At 48.3% G+C, this 25,689-nt stretch overlaps 2 protein-coding genes across 6 annotated transcripts in view; one reads left to right on the top strand and one right to left on the bottom strand.

The window, feature by feature from the left end:
• Arhgap44 (Rho GTPase activating protein 44) overlaps positions 1–1,636 on the top strand; it is a 164,329-nt gene extending 162,693 nt beyond the window's left edge. For all 4 annotated transcript variants that reach the window (XM_021212089.1, XM_021212090.1, XM_021212088.2 and 1 more), the window contains one exon: positions 231–1,636. In XM_021212089.1, the coding sequence (XP_021067748.1) occupies positions 231–370 (140 nt within the window). In that variant the 3' untranslated portion in view covers positions 371–1,636. The remainder of the gene's footprint in view (positions 1–230) is intronic.
• On the bottom strand, positions 1,622–23,489 carry Elac2 (elaC ribonuclease Z 2). Of its 2 annotated transcripts, XM_021212673.2 has the most exons (25): positions 23,220–23,489; positions 22,800–22,850; positions 22,589–22,659; positions 21,899–21,963; positions 20,759–20,816; positions 19,570–19,638; positions 18,314–18,436; positions 16,513–16,571; positions 14,888–14,946; positions 14,739–14,811; positions 14,073–14,185; positions 12,847–12,942; positions 10,443–10,581; positions 10,277–10,362; positions 8,415–8,533; positions 7,360–7,456; positions 5,571–5,709; positions 5,197–5,235; positions 4,963–5,072; positions 4,410–4,509; positions 4,207–4,327; positions 3,880–3,958; positions 3,193–3,337; positions 2,392–2,610; positions 1,622–1,788 (listed from the first exon to the last, which is right to left on the bottom strand). In XM_021212673.2, the coding sequence occupies exons 1-25, from the start codon at positions 23,438–23,440 to the stop codon at positions 1,753–1,755; spliced, it is 2,487 nt and encodes an 828-aa protein (XP_021068332.2). In that variant the 5' UTR covers positions 23,441–23,489; the 3' UTR covers positions 1,622–1,752. The 2 variants fall into 2 exon arrangements, with proteins under 2 accessions (XP_021068332.2, XP_029401630.1); XM_029545770.1 differs by lacking the exons at positions 12,847–12,942; positions 14,073–14,185; positions 14,739–14,811; ... (7 more) ...; positions 22,800–22,850; positions 23,220–23,489 and having other exon boundaries at positions 1,622–2,610; positions 10,448–10,549.
• Positions 23,490–25,689: the final 2,200 nt, after the last annotated feature.

The raw sequence follows: 25,689 nt of genomic DNA, 5'->3' as shown, positions 1-25,689 counted from the left end.
AGGACAAGTTACTGAGGCCTGCCTGGGATACCCTGCCGATCAGGACTTGGGATTGAAACAGGGCCTTGTCCCCCTAGCCAGGCACCCTAGCAGAAGCAGATCAAACCCAGCTCCACCCTGATCCTGCAGTGCCCAACTTCTAATGAGCTAGCCTGAGCCACACCCAGACCAGCCTGCTTCCTGTGCTGTCAGTTTGCAACTGACCCCCTTTCACCTCCTCCTCTCTGCAGATCTCGTCCACTTTGATGTCCCCTCCATCCACATAGAGCTGGGGTCAACGCTCCGCCTGAGCCCCCTGGAACATGCACGGCGGCACTCGGCAACGGACAAGAGGGACTCAGAAGAGGAGTCTGAGAGTACAGCCCTTTGATGTGGCCCACCTGACAAATGTACATACGTCTGTGGGCCCTGAGACACCACCCAGGGCAGTGCCTCTAGCCTGCCAGGGACTTTCCATCAGCTCTTTGCTGTCATGTCCAACACCAGGGTGGGGTTGGGCGGAGGAAAAGAGCTCTCCTGTCCATGTGGCCAGTGTTGGTGGTGCAGATTCTGTTTGTTCGGTCTGGGTGATGATTCCAGCTTTTCTTTTTTTTTTTTTTTGACCTTTGCCTTTTGACTTTGTGCCTATTTTGATCCATCTTTGGCCTCTATGGCAAGCAGCATCCACCTCTCCACTCAAGGGCTTATCAGGATGGCCTTTGCAGGATGAGGGTGCAGAAGAGTCCCCTTACTGCCTTGACTGGGACATCAGGTCCTACAGCATCACCATAAGGGCCAGAGAGGAAGCAAGACAGGAGGAGACCCTTTTGCTAAGACAAGAGAGTCCTGGGGCCAACCAGAAAGACCTTTCAGGCTACCCTTAATCACAGCTCCAAAGTACTCAGCTTAAGACACCCACTTCTGACAGCTTTACTTCCCCTGTGTCATGAAGGCTTCCTGTACTCCACGCTGACAATCTGAATTGAGGATTTGAACATAGGTGGCCCTATGTAGGTCTCCATGTTCCCCAAACACATTAGGGATCTTAGAGCACTTTCGCATTCAGGCACCCCGTAGGTGTGTGGGGCCTGACTCTCCTCTTCTGGAGGTTACAGCTGACTAGCAATAATTCTGTTTCCCAAAGCAGGTAGAGGGTGGTACTGGGCACCTAGCCCACAGCTTGGCCTGCGTGGCTCACCAGCAGACCCTGCTCATCCTTCTCACCACATCCCATGCGGCCCTGGGGCAAGGGCGCAGGAAGCCTGTTCACACTTTGGGATTAAGGGAATAAAACAGATCTGGGCCATGCATGCACAGAAAGTTTAAAGTTTGTTCCTCTGAAAATAGATATACCTATACATGATATATTTGTATATATGAAATCTATATTTGTTTAATTTGAGCCATTCAATCTAAACCTATGTACAGGTGTACAATGAAAAATTCTAAATGCTTAGTTATTTTTCCCAGCAGCGTGAACTCACCCTTCTCCGAGAGTGGGATCTGCAGACTTGACGTTACAGCTTCGCTCACTTCCTGGCAAGGGCAGTCCAGTCCCCAAATTTGTAACGGAGCCTGGGGGTTGAAGGTTATCTTTACATACATGTACAAACTGTTGTCAAGAGTAATGTTATTAAAATAGATTTATTAACCCTGAGCTTGGCACACAGTCTTGTTTCAGTGAAGGCTGCAGGGCAGTAATGACATCCTGTGCTGCCTCATGAGGACGTCTGAAGATGGCCGCCAGGGAAGGAAGGCCAAGTCCTTGCCGTCTCACACTCGCGTTCCTAAAGTGCTTCCCATGCTCTCCTGGGTAGGGAGAATATACAAATGTTAGAGTCGACTTTGAACATCCTTCCATGTTTCAGTCACTAACCTGTTTTCAGGTCCAACAGGCATCTAGCCCATCTTCATACTTTCATAGTGATTTTCTCTCTCATCATGGGCCGGGAGCATGCGGGCCTAATGGGTAACCCAGCCCACAGAAGACCCCACACGGAAGCAGGATTCCAAACTCGAGCTTTATTGAGTCTGAGTCCTTGCAAATACTATTCTTGGAGCCTGGGACGTATGTCACTTGTAACATGGCTTGACTCTGGTATGCAGAGAAAACCCCTGTGCTAGTGAGTAAGGGGCAGACACCTCAATTTCCATGACTGACTTCTTTAAAGACTGGCTTGCTGTCTTCGACTGAGGAGTCTGTCCTGCCACTGTGTTCTCCTCCAGGAATCAGGGGCCCCTGGCAGATGGGTGCTTCCAGTCATGGCCATGGAGGACTGCATACTGATTCCATGCTGCCTCCTGGCTAGTTGTGTGCGCTGGCTCCCACCAAGATGACAGATGTGGCTTCCACACAAGGCAGAGAACACAGCCTTCAGTCCAGGATGGTTTAGACCTTCACTGGGCTCTGACCTTCTTGCTCTGTGGGCTGTGTGGTTCATCTGTGTGGGCCCGCTTCTGTTGGGGTTCTCTGTCCTCTGGGCTGTCTGCCTGCTGGGTCAGGAGGGCTGCTCGCACCAGCCGTAGTTCCCTCTTCTCCCTGCGTTCCACCATCTCTTCAATGTCATCTGCAAATAGGGCCTTCAGTGGGGGAATCAGCTTGGGCACTGTCAGGAAGTCTCCAAAGCAGACCTGGAAGGACAGATAGGACAGAAACACTGAAAGAGTGTGTGAGCTGGGGTGGGAGGACTCCTCCTTGCTTGTATACCCTCAGGCCAATGGACCTTAGCTTAAAAGAATGCTATTTAGAAGGGGAATATACATAGTAATGGGAAAGGGCCAATTCCCCACACCTAGACTAAGGGCAGGGAGACCAAAGGGAAAAGAAACAAAAAGTCCACACGTTTCTGTCAAGCTCCTAACAAGCAGAACTGGCTCAAGCCCGACTCCTTCATTTGGGAAGGTGAAAGGGGCAAGGCCCACCTCTGCTACTCTAGGGGACTGGCCCCTGCCCCACAGGTCTGTGCTATTGCTGCAGTGGGAATGGCCCAGGCATGAGACACTCTGGAATCTCCAGGGACCCCCAGAGAAGGCAGGCCCTCCAGGAGCAGACTTTCTCAGTCTGCTTTTGGTTGCAAAGGTTACACGTGGCTAGTGATAGAGAAAGTTTCTTCCTTCGGTGGTCCTGCACCATAAAAGAAGCATCATATGAGGATCACTTTCTTATCTGGCCCTGCCCCTCAGAGCCCTCACAGTCCACTGTGACATACAGACCTTCATATGATCAAAGGCGATGCCAACTTTCTCGTTGAAGTCAGGGCTGAAAAGGGGGATCTTGGCGTACCGCTGACTGAAGTGGTTCAGCATGATGAACTCCGCATTCATTCGCATGCCCACATTAATAGCCTGGGAGGTGGTGCTTTAGCAAAGAAGAAAGCAAGAAATAGCCTTGGGGCAGGGGTCCACAAGCCTATCCCTCCCATGCTGACAACTCCAAGGAAGGCTGGCAGGACTCCTCAGAAGGCTATTGAGGCAGCAGAGATGCTCCGGAGGGTCAGAGCCTGCTCACACCTGCCGAGGAAGGCCTTGCAGTGAGTGCTGCCTGTCAGCTTGTCAGGATGAACACCCGAGACAACCCCTGAGAAGGTCTCCCAAAACACCCTGTATTTATTCATGGCCCCACCTTTCCCTGAAGTGACAGTTATTCCAGCCGGTCTGTTCTTTTAAAAACCCCATGCCTCATCAGAGAACCCTAGCTGGGGGATTTGCAAGCACAGAGGCTTTGTGCCTAGGAGAGCTAATGTGGGTTTGGAAAATGGCACAAGCCTGGAAGAAAGCCAGCCCATCCTCCATGGATGTGGGCACTAGCTCTCTGCAATGGGAGGGAGGGAGGGAGGTCTGCTCGGCTTTCGCTTGACAAGAGAAGAGAGGGTGGAAGGACAAACAAAGCAGCGTTTGTACCTGTGTGTCTTCTCTACTGCTTCCTCTTCCAAGCCATCCTCCAGAGTGGCTTCATGGATCAGGAGGGTGGCATCTTTCCCTGGACAGGACATGGAAATCAAGGAAAAGGCTGAATGAGCAGCACATATGCCTGGGCCCCATAGCCATGTTCTGACCCAAACACTCAGCTCTCTTGGTCCTGCGATGTGTCCTCAAGACAACAACCAGGGGACCGACTGGGTAAGGACCAGTCTGCTATGTGATAGCATCAACTACACACCCATCTGCATACACTCTACACATGCCACTTGTCCTATGCATCTCTCAAGGCCCACTTCTCTCACTTACCCATCTGGACCAGAGCCTCACAGGGCATGGTATCCCCAGAGTAGACAATTTTCCAGCCAGATGAATGTACCAGTGCGCAGCCAAAAGCATGCTTGCAGTGCCGTACCAGACAGGTCTGAAACTGAGGGAGCAGAGGTGAAGGGCTCAGGCCTCTACTCCCCACCCTGCCCACCCTCTGTGGGTTCTGCACCTGGACTACTTACTTCTTCTAAGTCACATGTTTCCAACAACAAGCTGATCAGCCTTTCCAATGTGGTATTGGAGACCTCTGCCCCTTCCTGAAGGCATTTGGCCGGAATCATACTAAGAGAAGACAAAAGCATTTGAAAATTGATAATAAACATGTATTTTACACCTGCAACCAACACTTCTATTCTCTGGATGAAAAGCCTTAAGTGGTTCTGAGAATCGTGACTTTAGTACTGTAGACAGGAAAACTGATCAAATGAAAGGAGCGAGGCCACACATCCAGCCTACCCAGCTCACTGCAAGAAACGTAAACGCTGCAGGTGACAGGCAGCATCTGTCAGGCCTCCTCCTCATCCTTTCTTCCCTGGAGGTGAGGCTGGGCCATCCCTATCCTGTACCACCTGGCTGGATGTCTGTGCTAGCAGCTGCTGGTGCACTTGACCCTGGACCTGTCAGCTGCAGACAGCACTGGGATACTTATGCTCCAAGGGTGGGGCTGCTAGGACTTCCACTGCCGCCCAGTCAGCTGGGGTCAGGAAGGGGGTGCCAGGCGCACATGAGGCTCACCTGATGTGGTGCAGAATCTCCTGGCACTGGTTGTGATACTGCTGCAGCCAGGCCCTGAGCTGGGTAGGGGCCACCACAAGCAAGGGCTGGAAGGGTTTCCCCAGAGACGCCTGAAAAAAGATCCCCGTACAGTTGAATAAGGGGACTTCCCAGTAAAAATGGTAAGAAATGAGTGGTAGGTACAGCCAATAATGAAGCAGGCAATTACCAATGTCAGTCAGGTGCCTCACTTACCAACGCATGCTCTCTCTGCAGCAAGATATTCAGCAAGCCCTGGGGAGGGGAGCACAGGTGATAAGCCAGTCCCAGTCGTCATCCCCACAGCTTAGGGCTCAAGTCCCTCCCTGTAAGTGGTTCCTATCTCACTGATCCCATGTCACAGGTGGGTGGCACATGCTGACTAGTGACTGAAACGTTACAGGCTGTGTTAGAAGGAGGGCAATGGGGTTAAGACCTAGGAAGCCTAAAAGATCCAGATCTGGACAGTCCTGCTGGGCAGGCTGTATGTGAAACAAGATTTATTCAGCAAGAAACGCTGGGTCAACTCAAAAGTTTGGTACTAGAGGGAAAGAAGTCCAAGGGGAAGGCACCCCCACATGCTCACTCACCGTGTGGTGGTCGGCGTGCAGATGGGACACAAACACAGCCGTGAGGCTGCATAAGACTCGGTCTATTTGCTCTCCATAATGACGGCACAGCTGCCCAAATGTGCCTTCTCCACAATCCAGCAGCACTGACTTGTCAGGGCTGTAGAAAACAGGCACCAACAGGCTTTATTCTAGATATTCCAGAATGGCACTGATGCAGAAGACACAGAACAGGCAGCAGCTGTGGATACCAACCCCATCTCCCATAGCTACACCTGCTGGTCCTTTGGGGAGCACATATGAAAGTCAACTAATTAAACCACATGGGTCATTTGAGACCAGTCTATCTTCTCTATATAAGAGAAAGACCCAAAGAACCCTGAAGCCTTTATGGATATGCATCAACAAAATGCTGGGTATCAAAAACAGAAAAAAGACAAGCAGACTATAGACTAGGAGTCTGCCCCCCACTGCACACCTCTGCCTCCCCTAAATGTGCTACACTAAGCTGAGAATGCCAGAGACAGCAATAGGTCACAGGAGATGGCTCCCAGATCCCAAGTGAGCCTGGTTCTCAAACTTGTCTTGAGAAAGAATGGGCTTCATGAACATTCTCTGGGGAGGTGGCAAGTTGACTTTCACAGCTGCCTGCTGGGCAGGTTTCAAGTCAAAGTTCAGCATTCCAATGCAGAAGCTCTACTCTCAGGCAGACAGACAGAGGTATCCCTCTGGCTTCCTTCCTCTCTAAAGGAAGCCACAAAGATCAGAAGGGCCACACCCATATAGAGACAGTGAGTGACTTCTAGGGAAAAGCTACATGAGAAAAAAACAGATTTTGTTCATCTCAACAAAGGTGCCAGGTTGTTCAGGGATCAGAAACCAGAAGTCCTAAATACAGGCCAGCCAATGATAACCCACCTTTGTACATTTTTCACTCATAAAGAAGCCATGCTTAGATTTGAAAGCCTTTGAGCTCAGATGAGCCTGGACTGCAGTGCAGACGGTCTGACCTCAGGTGCACATGGGCAGTACAGCTGGGGGAAATACAGGTATCAGTTAAGATACCAGCTCAGGGCCCGGACCTGACGCTTAGGCTGCAGAACTGAAGCAACCTCTTTCAGCATGTGCTTACCAGTCAAACAAGGCTGTAGTCACCTGTCTTTCACAGGCTTAAAGTACAAGTTCATTGGGACACCCCTCAGCAATGTGGACAGCATAAAGAGGTTTCAACTCTTCTTCTCCAGTCATGAGGGATAGGACTGCATGTGTCCAGAAGTAAGCAAGTAGATTCGGTAAGCCCAACACTTGGGAGGCAGAAGTGCCAGGCCAGCCAGCACTATATAGCAAGACCCTATCTCAATAATATATTCTAAATGAAATAAAGCACAGAAAAGCACTACTTCTGCTCCAGGACAGTCAGCTTGGTGAGTGAGTATTTAGCAGCGAGCTCTGAGGGACAGCAGCTTCTGGAGCAAACATGGTGTGCTGGTTTGAATATGCTTGGCCAAGGGAGTGACACTATTAGGAGGGGTGGCCTGGTTGGAGTAAGTGTGTTATTGTGGGCGTGGACTTTAAGACCACCATCCTAGCTCCCTGGAAGCCAGTCTTCTCCTAGCAGCCTTCAGAACAAGAGGTGGAACTTTCGCTCCTCCAGCCCCATGTCTGCCTGCATGCTGCCATGCTCCCATCTTGATAACAGACTGAACCTCTGAACCTGTAAGCCAGCCCCAATTAAGTGTTGCCCTTTATAAAAGTTGTCTTGGTCACGGTGCCTTCACAGCAATAAAACCCTAACTAAGACACATGGTACCTTAGGTTGACGAGTGTGGAACTGACATTTCGGATCTTCATTGGGATGGCAGACCCAGTACCCAGGAAGACAATTTCAGGATACTGGCTTCTTTTCTCTGTTGAAATACAAGTGAATTTATAAGCTAGCATTCTGTCATGAGATAGACAAGCAATCCAGTACAATCCACCTTCCCAGAGGGGCACTGGGTGAAGGCGTTCCACTTCAATATAAGGCCTGCAGGCTGTTGGAGAAAAGCATCTGAAGAGAGTACTTCCTCAGGCCTGTCTTTTTAAAAACAAACAAACAAACAAACAAAAACCAAAATAAACAACCCCACTAAACAATATAGGTTTCCTTAGCTCTGACTCACCACTTCCTTCCTGGGGATGGTACCTCTACCTTGCATTAAGACTGCACATGTCATGTGTATGTACCCTCACATATATGTACATGTACACAGGGCTGGCCCTCAGCCTCACTTGGGAGGCCATGGACTAACACACCAGGGCACTAATTTTATCAGAAAGGATGAAGCAATTCCAGGCAATAGTTCTTCCCACACACATAGGAAGAGTAATGGCTGGCCTAGCACTAACCTTCAGAAAAGCAAGGGTAGGGAAGGGCCATCTGGCTAGATTAAAACCTACCCTCTTCTATTCCAGCATTCTCTTTATCAGTAACTGAAAACTCAGAAAACCGCCTAGTGTAGAAGTCACAAAAGTCTCCAATTGCTTTCCCTGATAGAGCAATGAAACTGGTTAGACAGCAGTCATCTTTCACAGCCCGTCTTAGCCAAGCAGGAGTAGACCAACAGCAACCATGGCAGGGGAGGATCTCCATGGTCTCCAAACCATTTTCCTACAGGTAGGCCCTCAAGAATGCCCAGACACTGTCACTAAAGGCTGAGTTTACTAAATGGGGAGCACAGGTGCCAAGTCCCTCCAACACCTCCCCCAGCCTCCTGTTACAGTTCAGAGAAGCCCTGAGTTAAATAATCAGGATCAATTTGTCCAACTCCCTGCTTGAGTCTGTCAGGCAATGCTTAGGAGAGGCTGCCCAGGGCTTTGGCTCACCTGCTGGGGCTGCGTTGTCCTGCATGTTCTTCCGATACTCCTCCACACTCTCCTGGAAATTGGGGAGCTCCAAGGCCTCAGCTATGAATTCATCAGTATTGCAGTCGAGTGTGGTATCCCTGAAGAGGAAAATAACTTGGGTAACCCAAGGGGTCTGCACAGCCTCTCAGTAAATGCTAGTCTGGATATTCAGAATAAATCCATATGTATTCTTGATGGTTTTGCTGAAAAACATACCATCCCTATCCCCTACTCCCAGTCCCATGTGTGATTTGCCTCTGGGGAGGTTATGGGAAACTGCAGCCTTGCTGGAGGAAGAACATCACTGGGGACGAACTTTAGGTGTGCATAGCTCTGCCCGCTCCCAGTTCGCTCTCTCTGCGATGTGTTTGCGGCTGAGGCTATGATCTCACACCTCCTGCCAGACCATGCTTGCCACTTGCTGCTGTGCCTCCCTACCATGAGGAATTATCAATCAAAATAAAGTTTTCCATAAGTTATTTTGGTGATGGTGTTTTATCATAGCAACAGAAAAGTAACTAATACAGGTATAGATCACTCCTACAGATAATGACCTGGGCAGTTCTAGTCTCTGGAATCTTCCTCAACTAAATAAGGTGAATGAGTCCTGAACAACTAGCTCCTTGTGACCTTTCCAGCCTCAAGTCCGACAATCAGGGCTTCCTGGTGCTCAGGCAAGATAAATCTTTCAGGGCTTCCTGGTGCTCAGGCAAGATAAATCTTTCTTTATAGTGGAGTTGTTCCCTGCAGCATCACATCACCCAACCAAGGCTGTGATAATGAAATGTGGCCACATATGAGGCACTGTCCCTAGAAGGACCACAAGGGCCCTAGCTAAGAAGCAGGTCTCCAGTAAGTACCTCTCAAACTAGAGTGAGCATGCACACAGCTGACTGGGAACCTTGGTAAGTTGCAGAACCCAAAATTGCATCAGCTCTCAGGTGGAGTCAGGGAGCCTGCCTCCTTAGCAAGCCTCAGGGAATGATGGTATTGCTGGCTTCCTCTACTCAGCACGAATACTGAGAGGGCTAATTCTCTGAGCTAACTAAGGGGAAAAGCACCCCAAAGCTTATAAAGCAGTCCCATGTCAACCTTTCCAGATCAACTCACTGGGTCTGGGATCTTGGAATAACATTTTCACTGGCACATGGGCTGACGAAGGTATGCGGGATGCCCATGGCCCCAGGCATACCACTACAGAGCAATTATTCAACCACATCAGCTCATAGTGACATCCTAACACATGATCTACTCTAACAATGATGCTAGGAGACTAGAAGTATTATAAACCCCACACTTATTCCCAACAATAAGGACAAGCTACAAGGTAGTCAGCAAACACTTCTCACTTGCCTAGAAGTTTATAGGCAGGGGCTTTCCAGGTGGCAATGTATGATCACTGGGTGCCTAAAGAAGTCACTCACTGTAAGTCACATTTAGAAATTGCCTTTAGGGAGTCTTTGGGTTCCAATCAAAGCCTTACTGTTGCATTAAAACAAGAAGAAAAAAAGTCCCAAATGAGTAAAACATCAGTATCAGAAAAACCAACAGAAACCTTTTTACTGGGGCCAGGCATAGTGGCACATACTTTCAATTCCAGCACTTGGGAGGCAGAGGCCAGAAGACAGCTGAATTTGAAGCCAGCCAGGGCTACACAGTGAGACCTTATCCAATAACCACCTTGTGGCTGGAGCTGGGCTCTTCCTGCTGCTGTGTAGGTGACTACTGTGACAGAAACCACGGGGCTGGAAATGCTTTCCAGAATACCACTACTGACCATTTTCAGAACCCCCCCCCAACCCCTGCCGTAGAAGTTTCCGTAGGCTCAGAACTGCACACACCTCTGCCACTCTCTCTTGGGGCGGAGCTGATACTTGAGGAGGCATTCACCCCGAACTGTCGGCATGCTGAAGGTGGAACCTTCCTCCTGGAAGATGAGAACGCACTTCTCAGTGAGAAAGCAAAGGTCAGGAACCCACTGGCTAGGAAGGGTGCGGGACATGCTACCTTACTATAGAAGCTGGTAAGCTGGGGGAAGATGTCAGGGTGGATGAGGCTAAGCTGGGTCTGAATCTTGTGGCTGCGCAGGTTGTGGACTGAGGGACAATTCTCATTCAGAATCAGGTGCTGTGTGTCAGGCCCGAACCTAGGAAGAAACAGCCCATCATTACAGTGTCTGTCGGGGAATCTCTCCACCTCAGGAAAAGGGCAGCAGATAAAAAGCCTTATGTAGATGGACAGATGCAGAGTTGTCATTAGCCCCCAAACAATTACTGCACAGTCAGGCACAATCCTGCAGCTTCTGGGTCATAGTCCAGGCTTTTGTCTCCCTTGCGCTGATAATGAAAGAACAGTGGAAAACTAAGGAGGTGTAAGACCCTCATTGCGGATGTGAAACCATCACCAAGCACAGGGTATGAAAAAGGCCTAAGAGGAAAATGGACAATTTGAGTTCTGACTCAGACACACAGGAATGAAAGACAGAGCCTAAGACCCTGAACTGCTCAGGGCAGAGAGGGGCTGTGAGATGACACAGCTGGCTAGGAAGCTGAGGAGCCGCGGGAGGTCACCAACTGCTCAGTTACCAACATTCTCCTGGTGCTATCCCTGGTGCAGGGTTATAGCGTGGCAAACCTTCTCCTTATAGACCTGCTAACAATAAACCAGAGCAGTTGAAGTCAAACATGTGCAGTGGGAGGCTGGTGGACGTGCCAGGATCTCCTCTGCACTGACTGAGCAAAGAGTAAGAGATGTGACAAGGAGTCCTCAACAAGTGGGGAGTGGGACACTGAATTTGGTTTCTTAGCAGAGCTGTAGCTTTTGCCCGAGCCACATGATTCCTCCCCAAGCCACACAGGTTTGGAAATAGGACAAAAGGTGTGTTAAACTGGCACACATAATTCTGGGGTACATGGCTTAAGGATGAGACACACCCAGGCCAACTCAGGGACGTGGGCGGTGGGCTAGTGATTCTGTAAGAGCTGAGACAGCAAATGCTAACAGCTCCTGCTGGAGAAGGCAGGCCACTGAGAGCTAGTCTAAGTAAGATATAGAAATGGAGGATTGATTTAAAGGAAAATTAAAGTCTATGCTCTGCAAGCAATGGGTTCTCTGAACGTGGACTCCACAGGAGTACTAGGATTGCTCAGGTGACATATGACAAACTGATAACCTGGGAATAGGCTGATACAGTAAACAGAAGGGATTTAATTCAAGTTATATATGAAAGGATATTAATTTAACTCATATAAAGAGAAAGGGGATATATATACCCAGAGGTATTAATCGCCATAGAAGAGAAAGTTTAAATATACATAGATGAATAAATATTTAGGCTTTGATCTCAGTATTAAAAATTATTCATGTAAGAATAAGACAGGGGATAGTGGAGGAGCACTGTCTCAACAGATAATGGTAATTGTTTAGATTGCTTTGTTTTGAATTGTTTCAGTTATTAAAATGCATGTGGTTTTAAGTTTGGTGGTTATGATATTAAAAATCCTCTGGGAGAGAGGTCAAAATAAGACAGGCCAGAAAAGAGGCTGCTATTTTGATGATTTTGGGTGACTGGACTAAGGACATGCTATTATGGGAGAGAGGCTTGTATTTGTATTAATAGGAAAGAAGGAGGATCAGATATGTCAGGGGAAGACCTCCTGAAGATCTTGGCTACAGAAAAGAAAAAGTCAAGAAAATCAAACTGGTCAGGTAGGTAACTTGATTTGCTGATTCCTCCACATGGCAACAGCCTTGTAATTGGTTTAGACATAAAAATGTCTCTAGCCAAAACTTCAGCTAAAGTTAGACAATAAATCTTGCTGGTTATGAAATCCTTAAGATTCATAGTGCCATCCTTCATATAGCAAATTAAGTCGTAAAAGGACAGCTGGCTTTCACCTGCTCAAACAAGGACCAAAAATTCATTCTGGCCTCATCTGTGCACCTTGCACAAGCCATGCAAATATCTGTAATACTACTACAACTTTGGTTGTAAGATTAATATATTGCAGAATGTAGAGCTCTTAACAAGATTCGTCCACAGGGACCCTGAAATGACCTGCTGTCCCAGCCCCTACCTCCTGATAGTCCAGAGACTTGCTTCCAGAACAATGTCATCAACAGCAGATTCCCCAGTCTCTGTTCATCCAGCCTTTGGGATGGACCCAGATAATCCCTGAGATTCTAAACATGCAGAGGCAGATGACAGATGCTAAGGCTGGCTTTCGTAAGTCTGACCAATTTTCTAATTGTCTTACGTTCCCTACCCCTTCAAACATAGATATCATAGGTATGTAAACTCTAAGGCACTGGAGCGGATAGCAAGGAGCGCGCATGGAGGAGATAAAAACAGATTATCATCTACAGCAACACCCACAAGCGTTCCCTCTGGGCCTTGGACTGGGCTCCGTACCTCTCCATCCACTGCTGGTACCTGCTGTCGGTGAGTACAGATTCTGGAGCTATGTGGGCCACCAGCGCCACAGGTGCATCAGCTTCTCCCTGGTACCTGGGCAGAAGGAAGAATACAAACTCAAGACATGCAAGGAAGGGGATTGTGCAGCTATTCGTTAGAATCCTCACTGCTGCCACACATAGCACCTCCCACCCAGGCATGGTCTGCTAACCTGGTGACACTTATTTCTAGTTCAGAGGCTGTTTCCATTACCACCCACCCTTGCCCCACCATACATCATCTCTTTCCAGTTCCTCTGGCTGGAATAGGCTCTGGTCAGAGCACTGACCCCACAAAGGACAAAGTGGCCTAGGCAGAGCCCTTACCCTGCTATAGAAAAGCACAAGAGCACAAGAGATTTGTGGTGTGCATAGAATAAAACAGCTCGTGAAGAAACAAGCAAGCAAGCAAGCCACTACAGAGGGGACAAGTTTAGAACAAACATGAGGCTTGTTCCCACCTAGGATGGTGGTGTGCACCTAGGGTGGTGGTGTGCACCGTTCCCAGCACTAGGAAGGCTGGGGCAGGACTATGTGACCACGGCCAAGCGAGTCTACATGGGGATATCTTGTCTCAAAAGGACAAGGGCTGGAGATGAAGCTCAGTGGAAGGGCACTTGCCAAGTGTGTTCAAGGCTGACCCCACGCACCAGAAAGACATGGTGGAGGGATGCCTGCCCAGGACTGAAGCTGCAGAACTGGCTGCTTTCCAGTAGACACAACACTTAGGCCAGAGAGATATTTCAATGCTGAGACTGTCCCTAGCAGGCCACAGGGTCTTTGACACTCTGCCCTACCTTATTAGTCTCAATGTAGGTGAGGGAAGAAAACTCATATAGGGTAGAAATAATAGGTAAAATAATTTATGTGCCTGGGCATTTATTCTGAAATTTGTTTTAGAATTAGATGCCTCTCTCTTGCTTGTATATGTGTGCTCGCTCTCACACTCTCTCTTTTGCAGTTGATTTGTCTAGTCTTGTGGTTCTCAGTTGCTTATTTCAAAGCCCACTAACTACAATACTTCCTAAATCTTGCCTGTAAGATCAAGACACACCTTGAACCCAAAGTCCAGGCCTTCCCAGAAACACACTATATGTCAAGGACAAAAATTATCTTTGGGACCTGAATGTCAGTGCTGAACTGAGATGGCGCTCACCTTTTCCGGCTAAAGTCACTAACCATTACCTTTTAAAGGTGTCATTCTCACAGATGGGCAGGATGAATCCTTCATCAGGACACTCTACCACAATGAATACAAGACCAGGATCTGGGGGTGTACAAAGCTCTTCAGCAGCAATCTAGAAAATTAGATAAGCCACTTATTAGAGCAGAATGCGCTCTCAGAACAATCTCAGCTCAGCTCCGAAGCTGCTACCGTTATACAGCCCACATTTAATACACGAAGCGTAACCCTGGCATCCACCCTTCCTGCTCTGTCCATACTTCAGCAGATAGGCACTAGGTTATGAAGACATTTCAAACCTGAGTGTACTGGGAGGGTTAGCATGGAAAGTACTTTCAACACCACAAACACCTTCTTAGACAAAGAGCATAACTGTCTTTTGAGGCTTGCTAGCGAAGCCCGTCCTTGAAGGCAGGCACTTTGAGGGAAAGCATCTACACAGGGAGAGAACCACCAGGTATAAGGAGACAAGATACAGAGAAGCAGGCAGAGCCTCACAGGGTGGGTCAAGGGTTAGTAACGAGCCCACTGTGCAGCCAAGAGAAGACAATCCCACACTGGCCCACACATCCTTCAAAGTGTGTCTGTAAGCTTAAGCCAGACAGCTGCTCTGCTCAGGGTCCAGGCCCCATCTGCAGTTTCAAAGTCACAGAACCCAGGAGCCTCACCTCCTTTCCTTCATAAGTGATACTCTTCCCGTCCTTGACAGCAGCAATGATGGGTGCAATGGCGGCCGTCCCACTGAAAGACAGGCAAGCTGTGAGAAACCTTCATTTTACCAGGCCTACCAGGGAGTTCCCAAGGACCTGACACTCACACAGGAAGGCCCAGCTCCTTTGCTTTAAGCACCAAGAAGTTTCCTTTCCTCAAGTGAAGCTGTGACAAAGGGAACACAAACAGAGTTTCAGGTGCTGAAGCTCATCATCATACAGTGCATGTACTTCCTGTTACTTCCTTAGTCATTAATATGCAGCCAGTATACACACTCTAAACAAGTGCTCATTTGAAAGCCTTTAAAAGTTAAAGCCAGATAAACTAAGACACAGTGTGTACTCCCACTCTTCCACATCACAGTTAACAAACAGCAAGGATGTCAGGTGTCCCCAGGGGAACTGCAGTGTACGAGAGTTGTTTCAGGATCTAATCTCATATCAGGGTGCTACCAAAGCAATGCCTTCCAGGACCAGTCAGTGCTGCAGTCTGAGCAGTGACACTGGCAAGAAGATAACAGAACGGGTGGTGGTTTTCTATGTCCTTCAAGCCAGGTTTTATTGGACAGAGACTCCAGAGCCCATAGTGGTAACAAATGTCTAGTGTGTTCCTTTCATCAGATGACACAGCGACCCTACAGCCAATCCATCCCTCTCTGGAAGCTTCTGTCCGACCTACAGAATTCACACGTGATGATGCAGAAGGCCACCGTGTCTCTGCCTAGTCACATTTGAACCTTTTCTTCCTTAAATCTGGATCCCAGAGTCTCATTCTCTAGAGTCTAGACCTTCCCATCTTACACACTAGGTTGCTGGTGGGAGGACTAGGAACCCATAGTTTATACCGTGCGCATGCAGGCCATAGAGACCCTGGGGTCCAGGTGGCACCTTCAAGTGTGAACAAATGCCACAGTGAACAAGTCACTCACCTCATACCAAGTGAGTCTGAGTACAGGAAGGACATTTCACAGCAAGCCACTTGTACTATCTCTGAGAAGGGTTCAACCCAACTCCTGCGCCACAGGGAGAAGCACAATATGCCAAGAAGGGCCCAGTGTCCGAGCCAACAGTGTCCTATGTGATGTGCTGCCACAAGGCTTGTGTTTTCTCTGGCTCCTATGACTGGAGCTGGCTCACTGCTGTCCTCACCCCCAGATGATAAGCACCATATTAACAAGAGGGAAAGCGGGATAAGGCTGACCAAGATCAGTAGGGGCAGCTTAGCAAGATCCTGCCTCGAAATCAAAACCTGAAAGGGACTGGGGATGTAGCTCAGAGGTAGAGAGCTTGCTAAGATATGCAAAGCCTCTTAGACTCTGCCGCTAGCACTGCCCCCAAAACAAAGTGACAACAGAAAAGGAGGACAGGCAAGCCAGGGCACCAGTCTGTATCTAGAGCAAGATGGCCTGCAGGTCTGGAACAGCTGCCCTGACTTCCAGTTCAAATGCCCGGCACAGGAAACAAGCACTAGCTGCCCTGAATGATTTCTGAATTCTGAGAGGACCAGATACCCACAGCATAACCCACGATGGACAGGGCACCCCACTGGATGAGAATTTGAAAGACCATGAAAGCATGGGTGGGGTGTGGAGAAGGACATTCTGTTCTTTGTCAACACAGGCAACCCAAGAGCTACCTGCAAATGACTGCACAGTGCTAACAGGTCTCAGAACACACTACGCACTGGCCACCAGCCACATGCCCCTCACTGCCCACCTTTGCCCAGTCTTACCTTGCAGACAAAAGCTACCACTAAGGAGGGGTCCCTGCCCGATGCTTTCCCGTTGGCACCTGAGGAAAAGCACATTTAACAAGGTGAACATGAAGGCTGTGCTTGCTTCTCTCACACTATCTTCCTTCAGTGTGTTTTCTTTAAAGATTTATTCTATGTATATGAGTACACTGTCGCTGTCTTCAGACACACCAGTAGAGTGCATTGGATCCCATTACAGATGGTTGAGAGCCACCATGTGGTTGCTGGGAATTGAACTTAGGACCTCTGGAAGAGCAGTCAGTGCTCTTAATCACTGGGCCATCTCTCCAGCCCCTCTTAATTCCTCTTTAACGAAGCCCCTTCCTTCAGTTTGTTAAAGGGATGTTGCTGACCCAATCTTGAAGTGGAAGATGACCCTACATTAATCATCTACCTCTTTATCCTTCTTATGTCTACAATAACTGAATAGAAAAGGTGAAATTCCAGCCAGGCCTGGATGTACACAGCTATAATCCTAGTGACTTGAGAGACAGGGGGATGAAAAGTTCAAAGCCAGATCAGACTACTAACTCAAAATAAAGAAATAAAAAGAAAATTAGTACAGTGAGAGAATGCTTGCCCAATGGGCCCAGGGCCCTGGGCTCACCTCCAGTTCTATGGAAAGAACAGAAGGAAAAGGTGGGGAAGGAAACTCCAACCAGAAATCTAGCATAATAGCAACTAAAACTTTACATGTCCCATTTGGCTTAACACTTGAGAGCAGGATAAAATAAGTTGTAATATTTAATTTATTTTTTACATTTATTTATGGAGGTGGGGTAGGTATAACTGTGGGGGTAGTGACACTGTGCTTATGTGGATGTTAGAGGACAACTTTGTTTATTCAAAGTTTCTTCTCTCCTTCTCCCATGTGGGCTTTGGGAGTCATCCAATGTCTCAGGCTTGGCGCAAGTGTCTACCCACTGAGCCATCCTGCCATCCCTCACTGTAATATGTTTTAAAAACAAATACCTAAATGTTAAGAAATGAGACAACAGTTAAAGAAAGCCTAAAGGAAATATGTGGGCTTTAATGCTCTCAGCTTGCCATTCAAGAGAGGCTCGTGAAGCCAGAGGTAGCTGACCAATCAGTGCCCAACACTGAAGAGTAGAACGAGCGTCCAGTTCTTCAAACGGAGCAAACCCTGACAGCTGTCTTGAGAGGCTGGGCCTCTCTCTCGCTGACTTGTGTGCTGTAGTAAGCAAAGCAGCCTGTCCCTGCAGCATTGTCTCATTAAGAAAAACACCAAGGATTCCCCACACCCAGGAGTGGGCCAGGTCCTGTGCTCTAAGAGTACAAGGTCTGGGGCTATGCAAAGCCACAAAGGGGCCCGATACTTAGGCCTGTACCCTTTTTGATCCTCCCAATAGACCAGGGCTTTGCGTGACAAACAAAAGCATCTACTTGTGCAAATCGCTTCCTCGGTGAAGATCCTAACTTAGCGCACAGGAGACAAAGATCTGTCATTAGCAACCTTGGATAGAGGCACCTCACCCATTCATAGAATCTAAACAGAAAAATCCGTATCAGAGAAGGTTACCAGAGGCTGGAAGATGGGGAAAGAGAGGAAGCTGATCAAGGAGTGCAAGTTTTTAGGTGGGCGGGCCACAGGCCACACTATACTGTGACCACAGAAAGCCATGTGGTTGCTGGGAATTGAACTCAGGGCTGCTGGAACAGCAGTCAGTGCCCTTAACCACTGAGCCATCTCTCCAGCCCCTAGAGACAATCTATTAAAAGGACCAAGCATTAAAACTCCAAGGCCTATCCCACAGCTTACCCTCTGGAGGGCACTGCCCGTTTGCAGCTGATCCAGGGTCCGATGATGACTGTTTGGGACTGAGCCTGTTGGGAGATCTTCTGGGGCTCTGGGATGGCTGTTGCTTTCCATACCTTTGTTCACCTGTGCAGCACAGGAAATCATCACATCACACAATTCCCATAACTGCAGCCCAAGTGTTCACATGTGCGAATTCCCTAATGTCTTTCAAACCGGAACTCCTTTCCCTGCAGCAGTAAATAACTAGTTTCCAGGCCTGCTGGCCTCTTTCTGGCTCCATGGCCTTGCCCAGAGAAGGGATTTGATACTGCTTGACTGAAAAGCATCTAGGCTATAGACTAGTTCAGTTATCACCGCTGTCCGATCTACAAAGGCCCACAGAATACTTATCACCAAAAGGAGCAAAATTCTGCAGCTTTTAAGTATCAAAAGCAAGAGGGGAACTGCTGTTCCGAAAAGCTAAAACACAGCTGCTGGTCTCAACAGAAACTGCATTTGCTCTTCTGGGCACATCACAAAATCAGAACCTGATGGGCTCCAAGGAAACACTGGCCAGCAGAACTGGGCAAGTGTAGCCACAGGAAAACACATGCCAGTAAACTACGCTGTGTTCTACAGAGAAGAGAGTGCTGCAAAGAAATAAGAAAGGGAAACACTTCCAATTGGGGTTGGGAGGGGTGGCAGTAGCAGTCAGTGAGAGAAAACACCTGACCCTCAGTGAGTGAAGAGACCTCAGGCCATCCGCTTGCTGGCCTTAAGTACTGGGGCCACTGCTCATGAACACACCCATAGCCAGCATAAACCTCAGCTCCTTCCCCTGTTCTGCCTTTATTGGTTTCTCTCAGCATCTCCATGACCCCTCAGCAGCTGGCAAGATCATAGCAGTTGGCATCTCCTACCACCAGGCCCTCTCTCTGAATGTAGGCAAACCCAGCGCAAGCTGTTTAGCCAGAGTGGCATGCAGAGCATCCGTTTCCAATTCAAAGCCATGAAACATGGCTGGAGCTTTTCAGCCCTCAATGACTCTCGCCTAGGCTGTAGTTATTAAAAAGTCTTTAAGAAAGACACTTATATCTGCATCAAACAAATCCTGAGGAATGAACTTGCCAGCCTGAGTGCACACAGTATTGTCCACAAGAGGTTAAGGTCCCAAACAGGCCACTCACACCAACTCCTAACAGACTCTCCTCACCCACATTCCCCATGATTAGGAACCACAGCAATGTGCTCCAGAGAAACCTGGCTCTCAGACTCACTGTTGATAGGGACCTGGTAAACAGTCATGGTCTCATCCCTGTATTCTGGTGCAGAGTGAGGCCGTACAGCTGCAGGAAAAACACAGGCCAAGAAATGGAGTGCATTAGTAATGGCGTGGGAAAATGAACCTCCAGGGTTCTCACCAACCGCCACTGACTTGCCTTACAGTGCTAATGGGAATATGCCAGCAAAACCAGGTTCTCTAAGCAGCTTTAACATTTTTTAGGAAAAAAGCAAACAAAAAAAGAAGCTGTATTTTCATCAGTCATTTATATAGAGCAGAGTCAGGGAGGTCATGCTATGAGCACTGCATAAGGATCCAGCAAGAAAAGATAAAGCAATGCTGTGCTTAAACCCAAGAGTTAAACAAGTCAGCCAGGGACTCTACCTTCTCAGCCATGAGAACTGGTATATGTTCTAAAATAAAACTGTCAGTGCTTTATAAAAGACCAGCACTGACAGGCCAATGGGGGTAGGGGAGCTGGGGGTGTGGGTGGGGGAACTGGGGGTGCAGGTTGAGGAGCTGGGGGTGCAGGTGGGTGGCTGCTTGCTCCAGGATCCTGCTATATCTTCTTCATTGAGACCTCTTCTCATCAAGTTTATGGGCCTCCCAGCGGAGCTGGAGAGGAAGGTTAGCAACAAGATAGCCAAAGACTCCTTATACTACTTCCTCCTACAAGGAGTTCAAGGCCCTAAGAAATACCTCTGGGGAAGCAGCCTGGGGCCAGAGTGGAGGCTGAGAGATGCAGAAGCGAATGCAGGCATGTACCAGGTTACAGTACTTCCTGCCTGCCCAGCCAGTATCCTTGAGGCACGAGAGGACAAGAGGGGCTGGAGAGAGTTAAGAGCACTGGCTGCTCTTCGGAGGACCTCGGTTCAATGCTCAGTGCCCACGCAGCTCAGAACTGTCTGTAACTTCTGTCCCTGGGCATCTCACACCTCAGACAGACATGCATGCAGACATAACACCGGGGCATGTTAAATATAAATACATCGTTAAAAAGAAAAGTAAGGGAAAGAGCCAACAAAGAACAGAGTCATAGCTCTAAAGAAACCATGGCATGCCGAAAGGAAGCATGCGATTGATTCCAAGACTTGCTTTAAGGCAGCTCTTGATGGATTCTAATTTAAAAAGCAGGGCTCACGTAAGAAGAAACATGAGGCAATAGGTCACAGTCAACAACATACCCAGGTCTATTCCTTTCAGTGGACCAGAAAATATTTTGATTGCTTCTAGATATTTCTCCTAAAAAATAAGCAAGAAGTTAGGTTTTAAATATAGGACACAGTAATGTATTCAAGTAAGAACTATATGTACTCTATTCGAACACAAAACTTAGCTAGTACTTTAAATTTCATCTAGACAGTTATTTGTTGTGCCCAGTGTCATTAGATGCCACCATTTAGCAACAGTAAGAGACATAAAGGTTTTGCTCTCATTAGAACAAAGATGGAGAGGAAGCCGAGAATAATGCAAACAACTCTGTAACAATCAGGTGCTCTGAAAGAAATGAAAGGCACAGGGCAGACACCAATTTGTGTGGTGCAGCTCCAGGGGGAATGACTTTTGAAAGCAAGACAAGGGGCAGGGCTGGCCCTCGTGGCTCCAACTCGATGACACCGGTAGAAGGATGAACAGTGGCCTGGGCCTGGGGGACTTAAAGACCACCCTGTGGATCACACACACCACACAGGAAAAGCTTAGGGCAGGAAGCAGTGCCGGGCATGTACCCGGTGCTCTGGCTGCCATTCAGGGAAGGGCTCCTTAGAAGTAGGAGCTGACAAGCAAGGCTAACTCTGTCCACAGAGAATGAAAACTCAAGGAGACAGAGTCAGATGTCTAAAGTTCAATAGGAAAGAAAAAAAGCTGTAACTCATTAAGTCCTTCTTCATACCATTTCTAGTGATTTAGTCCCTCCCACATACCACTTCACGCAATTTAACTTTAACAACCTATGGATAGCTCTGGCCACTTTATAAGCTAAGAAATTGGGGCTGAAGCCGGGCGTGGTGGCGCACGCCTTTAATCCCAGCACGTGGGAGGCAGAGACAGGAGGATCTCTGAGTTCAAGGTCAGCCTAGTCTACAGAGTGAGTTCCAGGACAGCCAGGGCTATACAGAGAAACCCTGTCTCGAAAAACCAAAAAAAAAAAAAATTGGGGCTGAGAGGCAAAGTAGCTCACCCACACAATTACTATTTACATACTATGAAAGGAGATGTGTTTAACTCCACTGTTATCCTTGAGGGAAGAAGGATAAGTTACAAAAATGAAGACTGTTATCATTTTTAAAGGAGGTGGTCTTAACAGGTGACCAGGAGACACTCACCAGTTGTGGTGGTCCAGACAGAACGCATTTGGGAAGCCCAGTTTCTTTTAAAGTTAAAATCATTCCTTAAAAGAATGTAAAGAAAATAAATAAAAATCCAGCTCACTCAACTTAGCCTGCAGGCCCTGCCTGGTATATCTGTGTGTGTGTGTGTGTGTGTGTGTGTGTGTGTGTGTGTGTGTGTGTGTATGTACCTGCGTGTGTGCCATGTGTCCATGGTGGTGGGGTGCTTCTGGTTATACTACGTGTCCCTGTTCTGGGGTATAAACAACTATACAATACATAAAGAGAAAATAATGTTAGCATTGATCTAACCATGCATTAGAGCAGGATCAGCTATGAAAGAGGGGGTGGGGGAGGCAGTCCACTACCTCATTCTCTCCTCTGTCCATACTACTAGGCTTTCAAAATCTGGCAGCCACACAGTCTGGATGACAGTATGTGTCTGAATCCAGCTGCAGCGTCTGATCAGCATCACAGCGCTCTGTTGTTAACTCTGTGTGGTCCAGGTGGAGGTTGTAACCATATCAACTACTTTTCTGAGCCTAGGTTTTCACACTGCCTACTCAAGCTGACTAAGCTAGTGTACAAGGAATTCTATCTCCCCTGGGCTAGGAAGGTGAACAAATGAGCTGCAAGCCATGCTAAGCTCCCAGAAACTTCCCACTGGCCTCTGACCGCCATACTCACCACACAAACCCCCAACATTTGACCAATGCATCCGAGTCAGAAAGATGTTGTCCAAGCGAGCGACTTTCAGTCTAAGAAAAAAAAACATACATTTTAGCAAGATGAAACAAAGGTGACCAGAGGTCGTTTCTGCTGAGACGTCTCATCTGCCTCTCACCTCAGCTCTCAAGCCCATAATCATGTCCACCCCAGAAGCCACGAGTTGACTCACTTGTGTTCCTGCATTAGTCGCTGGACGCCTTCTCCGCAGTTAAAAAGGTACCTACGGGAGGAACATTAAGGTACTCTGTAAAATGCTTTGCTGTAGATGCAGCGACATAAATGACGGGGTTCGGATACTGCCTAGTAGGTTTTGAAGCCTCTTTGGTTAGTGACGGAAGAGTGGAGTTTGGTATAGATGAATGGGGAGTGATCCCTTTCCTCAACTTATGAAACCGGTCTAGCCTACACACTCACGGTGAGGCCCCCGCTTTGGGATGGTGACGGTGAGACTCGGGGCACGGGAAGTTTTGCCCCGATGCCTGAAAGCCATGCTGACTAAGGGAGGTAAGGGATACACAGGGTTGGACAGGAGGCCTCCCGAGCACGTGGCGCTGGGGCCAACCCCTCGGGGCTGTCGGCCCACTCTGACCTGTTGTATTCCGAGAAGACGTAGAGAGCCGCGCCCGCGTCCCGGCCGCCCGCTGCCACCACCTGCAAGTACACGGTGTTCGGGCCCCCGGGACCCGGGCCGCGCTTCTCCCGCGTGCGCAGGTGTCGCAGTGGGTCTTTGGGCGGCCGCGGCCGGCGAGCCGAACCCTGCGACATGGTGCGCAGGCCGAGGGGACGCAGCAGCGAGCGGAACGCCCACATGCACGCGACCACACCAGGCTGACAAGGCAGCCGGACCCCTCACGCCGCCACAAGCACCGCCCCTCCGCCCGCATGGCGGGACTGACCAATCAGCGCGCCGCCGCACTAGCTGCCCGCCCACCCCAAGCTCCGCACCCAATCGTCAGGAGTCTTGGAGCTCGGAGCCTGTCAATCAAGTCGGACGTAGAGTGAGCGAAAGCTAGAGCGTCGCCGGAAGCTCCGCCCCCTCACCGGTTCCGGCTTTCCCAGTGTTGACGTTTTCCGGTTACTGTCAACTTGGCGGAGGCGGGACTTCTGGGAGTGCAAGTACTCGAAAGGCATTACTGGGAAAGGAGTGAGTCTTTTTCAGGTTCCTCGTCTGCTGTTAGGAGCTGTGCCCTTCGACAAAAGTACTCCAAGTTTGCATTGTTCTTGCTGATGATAATGGTGACGGTCTCATGGGAGCTAGATCTGGGTAATTTGATTTCCACCGTAAGAACACATTTCAGATGACATTCTTTGTTTTGGGGTAAGAATAGAGGTTTAAAGACTAAGTAAGCTTCGTGGTGTTGGGTTTTATTGGTGTTATGAGCCGGTCCTCTCTGCCTTGCATTCCTTACTTCAAGACGGAAAGAGTTAACAGTGCTTATCTTTTGGGCCATATTTAGAATTAACATGGCTGTGGGGACCTCGAAAGTCGACTTAGGACACCCCAAGACCAAGTTCTCAGAAGAAAGTAGATTTATTTTCCCCAGAGTGAAAAAGGCAGGAAATAAGAGACAAAGAAAGGAGATAGATGACTAGGGAGAAGAGAAAAGGGTCAAGAGAGAGGAGAGAGCACTATTTGCACCTGAAACACTAAGGACTGCCTCTGGATAGGGAGGAGACCGACCCATAGGCAGATGACAGTTTATAAAGGATTTAAAAAATCCCATGTTAGGGTGAGTTGGTTTGTTTTGACTGTGTGTATTAATTAGGTAAGTAAGCCAAAGGGGGCTTTTCAAGGGGCTGGATTTCAATGCTTTGATAGCTGGACCTTGGTGGTCAGCCTCAGGAGGAGAAAATGGTCAAATAAAGGAATAGACCTTGATGTCTAGCTTTATGGATGTAATCTAATGATTTTTAGCAAGAAGCCAAGGCCTGCCAGAGTCGTGTTTGCCATGCTCGGGTTGGCTAAAGGCCCTTTGATGGCCGGCGCTTTGAGTGGCACTAAAGAGATACACAGAATAAATAATACAAATTTATACAGAAGAACATGTTGCCACCTGCAGGAAATGCTTTTAAACAAGTATTCAGGGAGTGGTGTCAAGTGGCTCTGAGGCTGGAGCTGGACAATCAAGATAGTGAGTTGGAGTTGAACCTGGGGCTACATGAGACCCTTCCCAACCTGGGCAGATGGACAGGAACACACACACACACTTTTTTTTTTTTAATGCTGGGACCAAATAGGTGGCTTACAGTTCAAGAACACTGACAACTTTTCAGAGGTCTGAGCTTCTGTTGCCAGCACCCATATGGTGACTCACAACAAGTTATCTTCTGAGACTCCAGTCCCACAGATCCTCACATCTTCTGACCTTAGCAGGTATCAGTTAGGCACTTGAAGTACAAACATGCATTCATGAAAAATATCCATATACATTTCAAAACAGTAGCATCCTGGCATGATGGCTCCCCTGAGGTCAAGCCCAGCCTGGGGTCATTAGTGGATCTAGGCTAGCAGAGAAAGAGGGAGGGCAGACTGAGAGACTGACTATATGCAAGTCACTGTAACATTCAGTGTCCCGGTGTGGGTCATTTGAGAAAAAGACCTACTACCATTTCAGAGGCTCTTGAGGGTTTCTCCACAACAGAGCTCTCTGTTGAAGCCATTAGAAATTCAGAAAGCACATTTGAGGAAAGCAGGGTGGTATTTATTTGAGAGCCTCACTGAATATGAAACTGGCTCTGTGACAATTACCATCCTACTTGAAGTAATCATACCAGCGAGGGGCAGGGAAGCTCCAGATAACTGAACACTTTTTGAGGGCTTTTACACAGGAAAGGTTGTAACATACTATTACCCAGCCAAGAACAAGAAGAATTACATTTGCTTGGGGCTAGTTAGGATTGATATTAGGGAAATCAAATTAATGAAACCTTGAATATTTGGAGCTTTACAAGATAGTGGCTACCTTTTTAGTTTAAGCCCCTAAAGGTTTTACCACACACACACGTTTTCTTGAGAGTGTGTATCTCTGGCTGTCCTGGAACTCACTCTGCAGACCAGG

The sequence above is a fragment of the Mus pahari genome, chromosome 14 (assembly GCF_900095145.1).
Source record: "Mus pahari chromosome 14, PAHARI_EIJ_v1.1, whole genome shotgun sequence".
Classification (NCBI taxonomy): Eukaryota; Metazoa; Chordata; class Mammalia; order Rodentia; family Muridae; genus Mus; species Mus pahari.
Note: the sequence above shows the minus strand (reverse complement) of the source record. Positions and strands in the feature narration are given on the sequence as shown.

Excerpts from the sequence above, each read along its gene's own strand:
- Elac2 (XM_021212673.2), bottom strand. The coding sequence starts at position 23,440 with ATGTGGGCGTTCCGCTCGCTGCTGCGTCCCCTCGGCCTGCGCACCATG. Across the intron at positions 20,817-21,898 it reads TGTCTGGACCACCACAACTG|GAGAAATATCTAGAAGCAAT; the intron begins GTGAGTGTCTCC and ends CTTATTTTTTAG. Across the intron at positions 14,186-14,738 it reads TCACTTATGAAGGAAAGGAG|ATTGCTGCTGAAGAGCTTTG; the intron begins GTGAGGCTCCTG and ends CTAATTTTCTAG.